General features: G+C 45.3%; 1 protein-coding gene and 1 long non-coding RNA gene across 8 annotated transcripts in view; one reads left to right on the forward strand and one right to left on the reverse strand.

Annotated features, from left to right (window-relative positions):
- Positions 1-16,535, forward strand: part of LOC125720558 (peroxisome proliferator-activated receptor gamma coactivator 1-alpha-like) — a 177,357-nt gene extending 160,822 nt beyond the window's left edge. For 4 of the 7 annotated variants that reach the window (XM_048996102.1, XM_048996099.1, XM_048996103.1 and 1 more), the window contains exons 3-13: positions 2,072-2,284; positions 3,216-3,338; positions 3,951-4,272; positions 5,738-5,783; positions 5,916-5,989; positions 8,357-9,296; positions 10,773-10,871; positions 11,825-11,945; positions 13,648-13,769; positions 14,040-14,191; positions 15,594-16,535. In XM_048996102.1, the coding sequence (XP_048852059.1) occupies positions 2,072-2,284; positions 3,216-3,338; positions 3,951-4,272; positions 5,738-5,783; positions 5,916-5,989; positions 8,357-9,296; positions 10,773-10,871; positions 11,825-11,945; positions 13,648-13,769; positions 14,040-14,191; positions 15,594-15,697 (2,316 nt within the window). In that variant the 3' untranslated portion in view covers positions 15,698-16,535. Of the gene's footprint in view, positions 1-2,071; positions 2,285-3,215; positions 3,339-3,950; positions 4,273-4,297; positions 5,020-5,737; positions 5,784-5,915; positions 5,990-8,356; positions 9,297-10,772; positions 10,872-11,824; positions 11,946-13,647; positions 13,770-14,039; positions 14,192-15,593 lie in introns of those variants that run through there. The other 3 variants (XM_048996100.1, XM_048996104.1, XM_048996106.1) reach the window with 2 other exon arrangements.
- Positions 828-16,944, reverse strand: part of LOC125720597 (uncharacterized) — a 47,698-nt gene continuing 31,581 nt past the window's right edge. The window contains exons 2-4 of the long non-coding RNA XR_007385516.1: positions 13,612-13,724; positions 13,264-13,322; positions 828-870 (exon numbers count right to left, since the gene is read on the reverse strand). This is a non-coding gene — a long non-coding RNA (uncharacterized LOC125720597). The remainder of the gene's footprint in view (positions 871-13,263; positions 13,323-13,611; positions 13,725-16,944) is intronic.

Consider the following 16,944-nt stretch of genomic DNA (forward strand, 5'->3'; position numbering starts at 1 on the left):
AATATAGTTAAAATTACTACAGGTCAACAGAGTAACGGTGCACTTTTCCGATGAGTTGTTAATGTATGTTTTCAGAGCAGCCCTGTGTTTGTTTAGGACAACGTATATATGACAAGGTCAATGTAACCGTCCTGCTGTGGTAGACTTATTTGCTTATCTACTTCGTCGAACTTCTTCTTGTACGTTAAATGTTTGCTTCTAAAGTAGGACATTTCTGTCGACTTAAAAGACCGGACACTGAGGTAAAACACGGTCCCGTTATTTGCAGCATGAATAACGGTAGAGAGGTGCTCTCCGTTTTCAAAGTGTGCCGCTTTCTTTAATGTCTGATTCATTGGTCAGTTGAACCATTCTGAGAATAAAAAATAAAAAAAACACCCACAGGACTGGCGGCCCTCACTAAACCAAACCTGAGTAATGTGTTCAGGCACCGCAGTTAGATTTGATGCTAAGCTTGCGTTAATTCAGTAAAGTCTGTTAAGTGACGCTTGGTTTGAAGGCTGAAGGACAATAGGAAAGATGAGATAATTCACTTTATTTATTCCTCTTTGTGGCTACGAGGTACCACAGTCGATAAAGCTTGCCTTACTCGCTGGATATTTTGGCCTTTGCTTGATCTTTGCAGTGCTACAGAAGAGGATTCTGGGACTTGGTGGTTTTGCACTAAGGTTAAGTGAGGCTATTCTGAGGAAGTGCCCCTCCCACCACATGGGTGCGGTCACGGCCGTGCCGCGCATCTCCCGCGCCCTGACGCGTTGGCATGTGGGAGATGGCGGTCCTCTGCCGAGTGTCAAGGGCAGGCCGGTACAGCCAGGAAGCATCTCAGAGCTTCATCGCTTGCAGTAAAGATGTCGCTCCCTCTGCGTTGAACTTGGGAAGAGAGAGAAGGCAGCCAACCTATTTATTAAAACCCCATAAACCTAAAAAAAAACCCACCTAAGTCTGAGTGATTAGACTTGGATCACTATCTAAGTGATCCTCAAGAAATTAGTGTTTTTATAAGGTCTGGAATGTGAAGACGGCTTCCAATAGCACTGTAACACTGTGCTAATTAACAGGAGACAGTCTTAGTGGGCTACCAGCATGACTCAGCTCGAGGCAGCTCTAGTTGGTATTTCTGCATCCTTGGATAGAGGCTAATCATCTGCGCATTAATAATGTTGTATGATCAAAGTGAAGGGTGTCTAACCTGTCATAGTGCCCAGTTCCCATCTTCCTCACTGTTATTCCCAACTCATTTATAGCAAAAATAACCCCGATCCTGTGTGAGCTTTTGCTCGATCATATGGAAAGCTAGTTTTACCTATAATGATGTGTCATTGTGGGGGATAATATATTGGACACCTACAGGGGGCTCCACTGAGGGGCCTAGGATTCAGGCATGACCGTTATCAGCTAAAGCTTTGTAGTATGAGAGTGCTGCAAATGTAAGTCCGGTCTGCAGGCCGTCAAGATCATGTGACACCTTGGGCAACCTGCAAGGTAAGTCCCGAGAGTGGTGAGGCCCCTCTTCTCTTTATAAACGTGCATCATTCAGATCGCTTTAGCGAAGGACAACCAGCCATGCTAAAGGATTACGGGTAAAGCCGCAAGTGGCATAAGTGTGTAAGCAATTCCGGTGAAGGCCATGCGCTAAGGTGCGGTGTGGCGTCCCAGAGATCAGCTGCCGCCTCCATGACCCAAAACACCCCTCAAAATGAGTTTATTATTACGCATCCCAGCTCCTGCTACTCAGTCTCTCTTGAAGCCGCTCTTATTCTGCGTTAGCCTCTTCGAGCATCTTTCAAGTGTCTAGTTACCATGGTGATTATTCCGACGTGTTGGTATTTGTGGAGAGAGTCGTCAATTTCTACTTCATTATCTGTATTTTTTTTTCCGTATTTCCCCCCCTGGGCTGCTCACTCTGTGTCTGATTTGCTGATGGTTTATATGGGGAAGAGAGATGTTTGGCTCGACACCATGCGGTCAGATTTAAGGAGAGAGCTAACTTCTTTTTTTTTTTGGATTGGTTTTCCTTTAATAGTGGTTGTAAAAAAACTTTTTTTGTTTCTTCCCCACCTCTCCCCTCCAGAAGATAGATGAGGAAAACGAGGCCACTCTGTTGGCCGTGCTCACAGAGACCTTGGATAGCATCCCGGTGGACGAGGATGGGTTGCTGTCGTTCGAGGCTCTCGCCGATGGGGATGTCGAGGCTGCTGGGGATGGGGAAAGCACCGGTACACAGGGTTGCTGCTCCGCCCCAGACGAGTCTCCCCCCACCTCAGAGGCTGAGGAACCCTCCCTGGTAAGACCCCCCCCCCCCTCCCCCTCGCTGTCAGCCATCCCAGAGCCAGCTAGTGCCTTAACTAGGTGGAATGGAGGTTTACCATCAGTGATGTTTATTAATGGGCCTTCTGACAATTTTTGTTTATTAAGCGGTGTACAGCACCTGCGCTCATGATGTGCATCTTAATGCTCAGAACGCAGGGCAGCCCTTCGTCTATATAGCTTTTAAAGGGCAGCTGATTTATCGTGTGGTTCTAGGGGTCTGCAGATTAATTTCATTCGTAATTGAATATGTGCAGGATCAGGGGGGCTTAACAGTGTCCTATAGGGCTGTAATTCAACAGTATTATAGGTCTGTTTAAATCTTTAAGTGTTTTTAGTAGCAGGAGCGAGATACTGTTATTCAATCAAACAGCTCATTAAATAAATTGGGTAATTATGTTCTGCCATTCTGGTGGGGAGTTTGCAAACTATGTTTGATGATTCTGGCAAGGTGCTGTAATGGTCATTTTCAAAGAAACAACCCCACTTTCTCTCAATTATCAGTGGAGAGAGAGGACAACCATTTACTTAATATGCAGATACTGTATAGCGTGGTGTACACTATGATCAGCACAGTGTTCTGATTGGTTCAGGTCCTGGATCAGCCTAATTCTGGCATCGGTATATTCTTACATGTAGCCAAAGCATTGCAGTTGAGTTTTAAAGTTGAGGGTATAGCACGACTCAGTCTCGGATTCAGTCTTCTGGGACATCTCGTTTTCCACCTTTGCCAGCCTGGGTGGCTCTTTGGCTATTTCCATGAACCCAGAAAGATAGGAGCTTCTTTGATTTGTAGAACATGTCTGAACGACAAATGCAACGAACGTCCGTTCCTGAACTGTCTCGATAATTAAAGGTTAAGTTAAAGGTTCTCGATTAAAAACATGCCTTCTGTCACCTGTCCATAGCTGAAGAAGCTCCTTCTGGCCCCAGCAAACTCGCAGCTCAGCTACGGTCAGTACGCGGCCAACGGCACACAGCCGAGTACAGCCAGCGCCCACCGGATCAGGCCATCATCTGCTGTCAGCAAGGTAGCTACCATCTGCAGACATGCCAGGGGGGGGCGCTCTCACGGTCCTTTCTAGCCACATGCTCATATCCATCTTCACTTCCTTCCCTCCCGTTTCTCTCGGCGCTGGCACTGAGGAATCTCGACCATGTTACAAAACCGCCTCCTATGTAATAATGTTGATGTCTGCAAATCGTTATTATATTTTAACCGAATCAATTTCCTGTAATTACTGACCTCCTCTGTAATGTTTAATAATGGAGAAGCATTAGAGAATCACGCTTTTCCATTAGAGAGCTACAATCGCTACCTTCAGGTGCTAATAAGCGCCCTCCTTAATAATGCTTCAGATTTTTGACTTAGTCGGAAAACGTGGATTATTGATGCCTTCATCATTGTTTGGAAAAACTGTATCGTGGCCCTTTCAACGTGTCACCTGATGTTTTGTGCCTCCTTGTCTGTAACTGAGACCCCTGTGAAAAATCACGAATACGAAATTCGGTAAATGTAGCTTTGAAGTGTTTCCTTTATCTTCCCAAAGTTTTCCAGAACCCTCTATTTGCTGTGGATTGCGGCGTTTGTAGCCACGTGTCCCTCATTATGATGGGTTGAGCGTTTCCGTGGTTCTCCGCAGGTGGAGAGCCTGCCGAACGGTAGGCCGAAGGGACCCCCGGTGCGCCGCCCCTGTGCTGAGCTACTCAAGTACCTCACGGCCAGCGATGACGCCCTCCAGACCGAAGCGCAGAAGAGTGACAGGGCCAAGGCCGCGGGCGCTCCCTCGTCCTCACCCTCGCCTTCATCCTCCTCCAGCTCCTCCATTTCATCCTCATCCTCCTCGTCCAAGAAGAAATCCTCATCCTCCTCATCTTCAACCTCATCCTCATCCCAGCAGCAACAACAGCAACAGCAGCAGCAGCACCACCAACCTCAGAATCAGCAGCAGCATCACCAGCAAGGTGAGGGCATGGCTGATGAGGGGCCTGGGGGGCGGAGCTGGACATGCACTGGGGGGCCCACACCCTCTGCTTTTACCGTCCCACCCTATAGAAGCAGTAATGGCCACCTCAAAAAAGGACACAGGAGACCTCCAGGCCAGCACACAGCCCAGGCAGCTGCCAAATTTATTAGCTGCTTGCATTCGTATTCCCTCCGCCCTAGGGAGATGGGCAGTGCCAGCAAAGTGGGTGGTACGCCAGTTAGTGAGCGCCCCCACGGGGCGGAGGGCGGTAGGTACACCTCGGACCCGGTTAAAGTGACTATCTGGAAAAGACAAGAGCAATCTAAGCAGGCGATTACACCCAAGCGACAGCCTGCCCCCCTCCATGGCGACGTCAACCCACGCCCCCACACTCTGGTGACCCTCCTTATGCCTAGAATCAGTGACCCAGGTCCCTCTGCGGGAGACGTGCTTACCGGACAGGCTGAGAAACAAGCCATGGCGCTCCCGTGCCCCAGAGAACTGGGCATGGATGGGGGGCATTATGACCAGACACGGTCAGGGGGCTGGGTAGGGCAGGAAGACTGCGCCTTTTGCGACGGCATCCCTGACAGCCACATGCCAAACTCACTGAGGATCCCAAGTCCCATCTTCCCAGACTCTGGTTCCCCATTGGGAGACTCCGCCCCCTTCATCATACGAGACCCGCCCCCATTCAGGCAGGCAGTCCGCAGTCACCCTGATGACCAGGCCCTCCCTCTTTTAGGTAATCATTACCGTGCCGCTGCTCTGTCTCCATCCTCGTGCTGCCTTTATCTGCTTCCGTGCTCCGCTCTATGCTAACCCCTTCACTAATTTACTCATTTAGAGAGCACCGGTAAGCTAACAAGTCCATGAACACAGTGGGGCGGATGCTATGAGATACAGAGGAAATGAGCAGGACAGGAGCAGTATTCCATATATTCCGTGGGCATTTAGGCATCAACCGATTTCAAGGTGAACGTGTGTGTTTAAGATGCAGGTTAATCCTAACCCTCAGTCACTTTGGGCTTTCTTCTCTCGCCGAAGCCACAGATAATTAGATCCTCAGGCATCTGCACAGACTGTCTCAATTTCTCTTTTGTCCGCGTCTTTCGTTCCACGCATGTGAAAGTTCTCTCCCCTTGTGGGATGCGGCGAAGGTGTAAGCTCATCATCTCCCTACCGTTTACGTTCTTTGCGTCATTTTTAAAAAGTTATTTTTTTTTTCTTTGGACATGCTGTTGATTACAGAGATCAGGCATCGGGATTCTCAAAAAGTATTTACCGTTACTTTCCATCCCACGGCGAGTTTCAGGAATGAAAAGGTGTGAGATTCTTTGAGTTTAGTGATGTGCGCCGTTGAAGGCTTTAGAGGAATGAGTGTGCAGTTGAACTCTGACTTTCTGTGATCTAGTAAAATGATAATTACCCAATAACTTCCCATGCTCCTTTGTATTCTACAGCCAAACCAACCACCCTGCCACTTCCTTTGACCCCTGAGTCTCCAAAGTAAGTGAGAGAATTTTTAAAAAGGAAATTCAAAGCTATCGCTGTTGTCTCATTCCACGTATAACCATTTAAAAGTGAGTTCTAGACCCTACCCCTAAGTCAGAACTCAATGATGTTGGATTTATGTTTCAGCGACCACAAAGAATCACCGTTCGAGAACAAAACCATTGACCGCACATTGAGCGTGGAGCTGTCTGGTACTCCAGGTAAGAAGACCCTGTGTTCGATAATCCTATCGATACCAGCATGTGGTCGCATTGATTGTCCATAGAAAGGGATCAATGGAATATGTATTCTGCCCCAGAAAGCCATGGGGGAATAAATCAACTTGCTGTTGGAAAATGAGAAATCAGTTTTCTAGGACAGAGTATGCTGAGAGGCTGAGATGGTGATGCTGCTTCTCCCTGAAAGGGGCATAAACAGCCCAGGGTCCAAGGTGAAGGAGCCTACAATGAGTTTTCATGAGCCTCCATATTGATCACAGTCCAGCTTCCTCTTCATGGGAAGTGCTGACTTCCCAATGACGGCTTAATCTTTGGCTTTATACACTGTCCCTCCTTGATCCCCTTGCACTTTGACCGAAACGCTTATTTACCTGATGGATCGCAGCAACACAATGATGCATTATTATTAGTTTAATTGTTTTTTTTTCTTCATTAAATCGGTGTGCAGATATCATCTAAATAATTTGTCTTGAAAATAAAGGTCATTAATGACGTTGGTCCAATTTTAAGTAATTAAAAGAGAAAACTAATTGTAATTTAAACTTAAACTAAAAGATCACGGTGCTAGGTATACCTGCTTTTTCGTCATTAAGGACGTTTACCCTCTTACCCACAGTCCTTTGCGGTGGTAATCATCTTGATACTGTTCTGATGTATTCATAGGTTTCCTCTTTGACGAACCACTTTGTGATTCCTAAAACAGTGGATGTTCAATATGTTGAAGGTCTAATATACCTGTACGACTATTTAGACTTATGGTAACACTTATAACTAGTCTACATCTTTTTTGGCAAAAGTGGCAGTATTTTGGCAGTCAAGCTTTTTGCAAATGCTTTGGGTTGTGTCTGTGTGCAATATATAGAGATAGGCGGTTGTATGCAGGTATTTGACATTAATTACATCTTTTTCTCCGATCTATAGTCAAAGGTGTGCTCTTTTCAGAAGGACAGACCTAAATATAATTACCTAGTATGGCAGTCACAGCAGTCATGTTAAATCCTCTGTATGGCTTTGATTTATCCATAGTTAAAAAGGGTATACGCTGTCACTCACCCTGATTTAAGGGTTACAGGATTACATGCTTCAAAAAAAAAGTCATTTCAGACGAAAACCAATGCAGATCAAGCCTTTCAACTGCTAGATTAGGTTGTCCGGTACCGTCAGGCGTTTGCTTGAAACCTTACATGAAAGGAGTGTTCAGTTCGCTTCTCAGTTAATGTGCCCTGAGGGAACCTGTGTAGGTTTTCCAGTGGAAATCTGTTTCATTTAAGATTAACTTGCTTTAATTGTAAAATTGGTTGAAGGCTTGCCGGGGCAAGCGGCGTATATGAACTTTTAACAAGTCCCGTCCAAACGTAAATGGAATTTTCCAGCAGGACGGATATCAGCTTAATTAAACATTTCCTTAGGGTTTGTTATATTGACAGTTATATTATGCCGGATTTGATGGAGTACTATCCCTATAGAAAAAAAATGTTTTGTTTTATTGTTGTAAAATTAGATTTCAATGTGTGACATCAATGCCCTGACCAGGATAAGCAGTTGGAAGGATTCTTGGTTTGATATTGATGCTTTAGGTATAGGATTCCGTTATACAAGTAAAGCAAATACCCACACTGGTCAGGAAGGAAGGGGACCTTTAGAACACACTATCTGATGGGCCAGCCAGCTATAGAACCAAACTTAACAGTAGTGTGGCGCAGGAAATGCATCGAACCAGCATATCAGGAGGTGGATGCTCTCTACAAATGCAGTTTTAGTGGTGAAGCTGGAGCAGTAGAGCCTAGCTGGGTTTATCATACGCCGGCATACATGCGCTTGTATACTGGATGGGTGAAGCAGCCCCTCTCTGGCATTAACGACGGCGTGAGCAGACTCGGAGTCGAGTCCTCCTGAGTAACAACCATCTGTCCCCAAGTAGAGCTGCCCCCTCCTCACTCGCTTAGTCATAGATCCGTGTTTTAATAACCACCGGATTGCGGTGGGAAAGCTTTTCTCTGCCCATGACTGCTGGCCGGAATCCAGAGGAGTCAATGTAATATTTCTGGAGGATCTGGCTTTTGTAATTATACCACTAGGCCAAGGATGTCAGCTTGTTTGTTTGTTTGTGTGTTTGTTTGTTTGTTTGTTTGTGCGTTTGTTTGCAGCTCTGGGTTTCGGCAAACTTTGGAAGCATTTTAGCTATTTAACCGTCGCTCTTTTGCACCTTTTATTTGACACTGTCACATTAAGCATTTAATTATCATCATTAGGAAGAAGTACACAGACTATGTCTGCAGTCAAGCTTTTGTTGACATTCCAAGTCCAGAGGGGTATTTTGAATTAATTTCCATTCTTGTCGTCCTCCAGGTCTAACACCGCCCACGACGCCTCCTCACAAAGCTAGCCAGGAGAATCCATTCAAGGCTTCCATCAAGACTAAGCTGTCGTCATGTGGGTCCTCCGCCTTGGTGGGCACGGGGGCTCACTGTGGTGGGCCTGCTCCCTGCTTCCTGGCCGTGGGCCCGGCCCGGAAGGACCGTGAGCATACAGAACTGTTTGCCCAGCTCAGCAGGGTGTCAGCTCCGGTTCCACCAGGTCAAGAGGAGCGCAGAGGCAAGCGGACTGCGCCTCGTGTCTTCAGCGACCACGACTACTGCCAGTTCACCGGCGCCAAGCGGGGCCTTGCCCCCTGCCAAGGGGCACTGGACAGCCGGCACTGGGGGTGCGCCACCTCTGTGGCTCTGCTTTCTGCCTCCCCTTCCCTGGAGGGACATTTGCAAATGGCGTCCTCTGTTGTGCGATCCCCGGTGCTCGACAGGGAGGCTGGGAGGCTCGAGCAGCCCTCTCGTGCCAGGCCTGCCGCGGGGGGCTGGAAACCATTGGAGGATATAGAAATCAGGGCGGAGCTCAACAAGCACTTTGGTCACCCAAAACAAGCCATGTTCAGCGAGGAAGCCAAGGTGGCAGAGGACCATTACTGCCAAACAGCAGGGGGCATCTTTGCGGGCCTTCCCCTGGAAGGGGTCCTGGAGGACAGTGAGGAGGAAGGCGAGCGGCTCTTCTACCCATGGGAGGACTCTCACCTGGGGCTGCAGTTCGATGGTTCACCCTCTTGTTCTCCCTCCAGCTCCCCATCGCGGAGCTCTGTCTCGCCATCCAAGGCCCATCCCAGATCTGCCTCCCAGTCTGGGTCCCGGTCCCGGTCCCGGTCCCGCTCCAGCTCTGCTTCCCACGTACCTCGACGTCGCACCCCCTCCCGGTCTCCCTACTCACGCTCCCGCTCCAGGTCTCCTCATGCCTGTCCGCGGTAAGAGTCCTGCTCGTACCGTGGTACTCCTAATTCACGGATGGGTTTTTATGTTAACCTACACTGTTGAGCTGAACAGTCAGTTCTGCTGAGTTTGGATAATGAGGAGAAAATCATTATGAGAAAGAGTTTGATGAAAATTCTCCTTCCGCTTCCCACACAAATATCCCCACTTGGAGCCTCGTTCTGTTGTGTTTGGACAACAAACGGAAGATGTTCCACTCCGAGGTTTTGGAAATGCTTAGAATTCCGGCTGGCTGAACAGCAGTGCCGCGCTGAATCACACGCCGGACATAACGTGGCACACTTGCGACACCTGTTCCCCCTGCAGACACGCAAACATTTGGACAAGATGTTTGAAGGACGTTTCACATTCACAAACTTGAGCTTAAATTATACTTCGGCTAAACAGCATCCAGAATTCAGCAAAACGTCCAGACTATTCCTGCCCTATCTTACCCCTCACCCACGCTCTGCCGGAATACCTCTGTCAGCACTTTCTATGAAAACATTCTCCAACCGTTTGTCGTGACGTTTTTGAAAAGTTACCTTTCAAGGCCTCTAAAATAGATGGATTCAGTACATCTTGCAACTCAGGGCAGGAGAAGCCTGAACCTTTTCCGTGGGCCTTATTACTTCTTACACAGTTACTGTGACTTTAAATGACTTGATGTTCCCCAGCTTGAGTTAAAGGCTCCAAGCAAAGAAATCTTGAGCTCTGGCTGCAATTAGTTATGTCTGTTATTTAATCTGGTTTTATTATTTTGCCCTGGAACCATAAAAATAGTGCTTCCCTCCGTGACCTTTGACCTGGAAACGTAATTAAAGCTGTAGTTTAGTCAAATAACAGGGGACATATTACAGTACAAGTGGATAGAAGAATATAAAATATCACTTTACGGCACCCTGGGATTTTGAGTGTTACGTTTCTTTATGGTTTCTCGGTGGACTACTGTCTCACATAATCAGACTTCTCCCTGTAGACATGCTCGTCGTCGTCCCGTTTGCCGCATGCCAAGGAAATTCAACGAGACAGAAATTGTCACACGACCAGAGGTGGAGATTTCAGGTCCAGAAAGTACAAATCCAGACCAGGATTTTGTTTCAATCAACCAGAATCCTGGACTGGATTTGTACTTTCTGAACCTGATATCTCCACCTCTGCACACGACCCACCCATTAGAGAGGGTCATCAGTAGTGCATTAGATGGACCACCACGAGAAGGATGAACTTGTTCACTAGAGTTCATGAATATACACCAACATCCGATGAGAGAGAATACATTCGTTGTGCATTATGTTGCTATTCACATAATCAGTTGTTTTTTTTTATTATTAGATGACCTTATAAATAGTCCCTGTAACCTAGAATCTGTCTCTTCTAATTATAGTGTTTTTAATTAACTGTACAAATTGGTTTTTCATTACACGTTACACTGGTATAATTAATGTGTACAACTGTGTGTGTTTGCTCAGGACCGGCCAATTTGTGGACAGCCGGAGCAGAAGGGCCCAGAGAAGCCTGCATGCAGAGTCGAGGTCCCAGTCCAGATCTCCATCTGATCGGAAGCCTGGGTTTGTGTTTGCCGTTTGTTCTTCTGTGTATGTACAACTGTTATGTGTCATGCGGGACACCCTGGTTGGTTAGGACCTGATCCACAAGCAGGGTTTCTCCATTTGTCATGTGTGCTTGATTATGCCATAATATTTATAAACCTGAGCATCTGCTCCTGGTAACTCAGCCTTGCTGTGACACAGAAGAGATTCAAGAGGCACTTAAGTGGTGAGCGGAGGAATGGATCGATAAGTGACCAGAGGGAATACACAGGCTGCTAATATAGTTAGCACACTGAGCTACAGACTTTTGTGCGAGACAGCAACACAGAGGAGATGAAAGCCACTCGATTCATGCCAATTATGCTGAACAGCAAGAGTAGCGGAATATACCCTTGTAGATTAATAGTGGGTCTTAATTTCTCCTTTCTGTTCCAGTACATAATACTATAAATGTACCTGTTGGAAACTTTGAACACAACCTTCAAGCCCCAGAGTTTAAGACTCTTAGCCGATCACCTTTTCTGATTAAATGGGAATCACATGGTTTCCGACTATTGGAAAGTCTCTGGGATTGTGGTATACTGGATTTTGGGTTCGGGGTTATTTTCTGTAAAAACATCATTATATGGAGGAATGATACACTTTTCTGCTCATTTTATACTATGAATGGTATGAATGGTTGTCTGACCCTGGTTGTGATAGCTGACTCAAGCACCTATTCTTCTGTATAAATTGTGACACTTTAAAGCGGTGTCTTCCAACCCAGATGGTCCACGGTTTTGCTCCTTCCCAGCTCGCTGCCAGTAGGGAGCAAAAATGTGGAATGTATGGGGGTCCCCTAGAACTGGTCTGGGAAACACGGCTTTAAAGGTTCTTAAGAGGTCTCTATCATCCGATATGTGCACCGGTGTAGGGTGACAGTGCAGGACAATCGGCATGTTTCCCGTAGCAACCCAGAGTGATGCTCACAGGTACGACAGCTATGAAGAATACCGGCACGAGCACCTGAGAAGACAGGAGTATCGGCAGGACTGCGAGAGGCGGGAGTCGGAGGGAGCCGAGCAGAGGGAGAAGCAGAGGCAGAAAGCCATCGTGAGTACCGCTGTCCCCAGACCTTTCCTGAGATGTTTGACATGCCCCAGAGCACGCTTCGTTGGCTCTTCATCCCTGAAACTTGGGGCTCTCGGCGAAGCGTGAGGACATGTAAAGCGAGTCACTGAATTATTCATGTAACACACTTTCCTCCCCCTTGTAAACTTCAGTGTTATAGGCCTCAGGTGTCTCCAAGCTGGCCCAGATAGCTTTAGTTGTATTTGTGTTGTAACATAAACAGCGTGTTCTCTGAGAGAACGTGATAGTGAGCCGATCCAGTAAATGACGCCATCTCACAGTAGAAAGGTGTTAGCTTCTCATATCACTGCTGGCCTCCCTAACAAACATATCAGGGTCGGTAATTTCAGATTGGCTGGATGAGGAGATAAGGGAGATGACTCGATGGCTGCATTGAAGTTCGGTATCAAATGTGAACATTGTTTTTCAGACAGTTTTGTGTGCGTCATTCTACTCATGGGATTCCACACCATATGATAATGTATCTTTAAAGATATATATACTCCAGGATAGCTAGTCCATTGCAGGACATGCACAGTTACGCACTTTGAGCAGATCAAATGTCAATTTACCTAAGTACATGGGTTTTATCAACATACGTATCAACATTTTACGTCACCTTGGAATTTAAGTACAATTCCAATACTCAGGAACAAAAGTATAAAGGACGGTAAAAATCCCTGGACGTCGTTCCTGCCCTGCCTGAAATATCAAGGAGCAATCGGTTGCATCCTCGCCAACTTGAACAATCTCATGATTCACTGCATCCTGAGTTGGTTCTTGGGAGGCAAGTTAGCAATAATGCTCTTGCCAAGAACACAAGTGTGTTCTTTAAGTTCTTGGTATTGATAAACACCCCATGCCTTTGTACTATGGGAAGAAACCCATACAATACAGGGAAAATGAGTCCATACACATGGGGGTGGGCTTTGAACAAGCCTGGTAGTGTATTATTTCATTATTAGATTATAAAAATAACTTCAGTAAAGGACTTACTGATTATGTACATATCGAAATATGTTAATTTGTACCTAGAATATATTACTGCATGCTAACAAAAATCTGAAAGGCTTTGTGGTTCACAGTTCCAGATAAGCTTGTGATCTGAATTTTGGTCTGAGGTTTTGCTCCTGGTTTTCAGCTGGAATTTGAGTGTGAATCAGCATCTTCACTTTTACCGAGTCATTCTGCTTCCACTCAAAGCATCTTTGGTTATGGTTCTTCCACAAACACCACAGTATAGAGCAAGAGGTTTGAGGACTGAAGCCCAGATCTATCTTGGTATTTATTTATAACTTACCTTTAGTGTGCATACTCTTCCTAAAATGGCCTTTGGGTTAGGTGAAGGAAGAGAGAGGTCTGAGGAAAAGAAACAATAGATCAGGATCTAGGTAATATATATTTATCTGTTGGCCGATGCCTTTATGCAACTGCATATTGGTTTGGATATACAGCAATCCTGACTAAATACTTCATAGAGCACTTGACCCATGAGAAAATGAAGCTCCATGTACAGTATGAACAGGCTCCATACCCTTAACTACAGCACTCAACTCCTATCCTGACGACCTCTAGCATCAAAGACTGTATCTTTAAATCGTGTCATAGTATTATGGCTACACCATAACTCCATCAAAAAAAAACTCACGTTGACAAGACAACCCTCCTTTCTCTCGGAATCCAGGAAGAGAGGCGTGTAGTGTACGTGGGGAGACTCCGCTCGGACATCACGTGGACAGAGTTGAAGCGGCGCTTTGAAGTCTTTGGAGAAATGGAAGAGTGCACCGTTAACTTGAGAGATGACGGGTAAGGCTCCAGGGGATGGAAAAGCAATCATCTCGGACGCTTGTTCACTTGAATTCTTTTCCCTCTTTCCTGATTAACTGAGGCCGGATGCTCTCCCTTTAAGTGGTGTTTATTTTGCCTCAGAAATCCTGAGCTTCAGAATCTCCACGTGCATCGTCATGAGATTTATTCTTTGTGAAGATGGGTGGCAATCTGTTTTATTTCGTAGATCTTAAGATAGCTTGTATGGCACTGTTAGTCCCTCAAACAAAGGCTTATCTTTATATCCAGGGACAACTTTGGCTTCATAACCTACCGGTACACTTGTGATGCTATGGCGGCCCTTGAGAATGGACACACTCTGCGTAAATCAAAGGAGCCGCACTTCGAGCTCTGCTTCGGTGGACTCAAACAGTTCTGCAAAACCAATTACACAGACTTAGGTAAGAGGTTCCGGAATGCCGAGGAGACACTTTCAAATGGTCTGAGGTTTAAGGGGCAGCCCATTCACAGAGGGCCTATTGCTGAGCATTCCAGTTTAGGTGTGATCTTATAACGCAATTCACAGTGCGCTCAGGAGCGTCAATAAGGGCAGTGCTTCCATGCCTTCCATCTTTCATGCACTCGTTCCCCAGCAGTTAGAGATCTCAAGTGAATTTCCCGACTGTTGCTGAATAAAACCAAGACCCTCAGTGTGAACCCTGCGTCCCAGCACTATGATTCAAGCAGGGGATAGGGGTTGGACAAGGACACATGTGAGCAGTCTCTGTCAGTACGATATTCTGCAGGAAGCATTGTGGAAACACCATGTGTACAATTGGGTTGTGGTTGTAATGGCTCACAGTCGGATGAGGATTCCGTGGTCGGCCCATCACGAAACCACTGCTTCTCATGTCACCTTGACGGTCTGTTGAGTGAACAAATTTCTTTAAGATTCAGTGTTTAGGAGTGGAGATAATGTGCACAGGGTGTGTTGGGGCAGGTGAGCCGTGGCGATCCATCTCCCCTTGAAATTTGGGAGTTATTTTAGGGAGGTTTATTACTCTGTTGTGCCCCCAGATGATCAGTAGTCCTACTGAAATAAGAAGATGCTGCTCGTTCAGCATTTTTACATTGACACCCAACTAGACATATGTGTAGGGATTTAACTGAATTTCAGCTGATAGAACTATTTTCCCCTCCAATTTTAAGGAATAATGAAATAAGTATACATTTTGATGATAAAAGAATTAACAGCAGATGTCTTATAAAGAATTTTAAATTGTCGTGTAGTGATAATCCTATCGAGTTTTTTAAAAAAAAAATTTTAAATGCAGGTCCATCCATCTGCGAAATCATTACTCAGTGAAAATAAAATATATAAATTTGAATATCCAATATCTGTCTGATCAGACCACTGCCTCTGAGAAAGATTGTGGGCAGCTTTTGGTAGTCACTTCCTGTCACGTCAAACCACACACACGCCTCCCACTTCCTCATCCTAACGTCGCCGCGTTATCGATAAGCACATTTCCATTTCGATTTTTGACTCTTGCGTGGTCAGGCGCGCTGAGGGGTAGCTTAGGCATGTCAGTTAAATCCGAAGAGGCTTTCTGAGCACGTTAACATCCCCTGGCTGTGGCTGTCACACTTAGGGCACAACTCAAGATTCTTGCGGGCCTTTTATAATCCCCTCGTTTACCATGAATGCTGAGTATCCGCTTGTTGACACCGTCATCATCGGCTATAAGATTCTACCGCCGGTCGCGGGGGTGGAGAGCAGCCGCGTGTCGGCATTGGCCCTGCAGCGAAGGGCACGAACCCACACATCCGCTGAAACTCACGCACGACTTGTCGTCCTTGCAGACTCCCATTGTGAAGACTTCGACCCGACCTCCGCTAAAAGCAAGTACGACTGCATGGATTTCGACAGCTTGCTGCAGGAAGCCCAGAGCAGCCTGAAAAGGTAACTGGTGGCAGCCTTGTCACCAGAGGGAGAAGCAATACCTCACGGATGTATCCGTCCTCGACTGCGAGGCCACTGGAAGTTTTACGCTCTTTGAATGAAGAAGAATATATAGTATGAATGATATATAACACAAAGTTTACATGAACTAAGCTGCTGGTAAGCCGGGAAGCAATGATATCAACTGGTGAAGTCAATAATATGTCATATCATGATGCAGGTCTGTAGACGGAATATAATCAAAATGCTAACTCTCTTTGTTCAAAAAAAAAAAAAAAGATAATTGCAGCTTGTTCAGTTCTTTTTTGTTGTGTTTTTGTGGAGTTTTTATCTACTGTTTGTATGTGGTGTTACATTTAGCATTCGGGGGTGAACTCTACCTGGGGTCTTTCAGATACCACTGTCATCCATTCGCCAGAAATATAGTTGTGTATTTGAAAATATGGAATATGTTCAGATAAATTACTATTTTTATTTTGTGTACATATCTGACAAAAGTTCTTTATTTGTTACAGCTATGCACTGTAAAACGCAGCCTTTATAAAAGATGAGATTTTCTTAAATAAGAATGTTGATCTGTAGTTACTATGATGAAGTTATCGTTCTACATGAAGTTCAGATGACGTGATATGATTGTAAAAACATACTGAATTGAGGTGATTTTTTTTTTCTCAAAGGGGAGATGCTGAAAATTTTTTAAAACTTTATTTTGGTGAAAAAAGCAGTTGTTACAGATGTCTATTGCAGTTTGTATAGTTTTATCTGTTTTTAAATATTCCCCACTCAGTGTTTTCCATGTAGAACAACTAGCATATAATACATTTTTACATATTTTTTTTTTTCGTAATTAAACCACAAAGGTCTATCAGTAATTTTAATTTGAAAATAAATCAGCAGTCTTCACTTTCTTCAGTTTTTATATATACAGGAAATTCTTTTGTTGTTTTGTAATTATACTCTTTTTTTTAGGAAACACGGTTTTTTGAACAACCTAGGTTTACCTCGCTGCTGCCCCTGGAATCCATTTATAGATTTAATTTTTGTAAATTAAAATATTTATATTCTTTTTTTCTCCACGCGATGGGTGGTCCGCTAATTTAGCTATTTATTCTGTTATTAAATCGTGTTATCGAAACATCGGTGGAAATATATCGCAAAGACATGGTGTTATTAAAATAGCATTTTCTATGAAGAAACGAATTATTCGAAGTCATCAACAGCGAAAAGCCTCGTCAGAAACGCTGCTTCTGC

The sequence above is a fragment of the Brienomyrus brachyistius genome, chromosome 25, assembly GCF_023856365.1.
Source record: "Brienomyrus brachyistius isolate T26 chromosome 25, BBRACH_0.4, whole genome shotgun sequence".
Taxonomy (NCBI): domain Eukaryota; kingdom Metazoa; phylum Chordata; class Actinopteri; order Osteoglossiformes; family Mormyridae; genus Brienomyrus; species Brienomyrus brachyistius.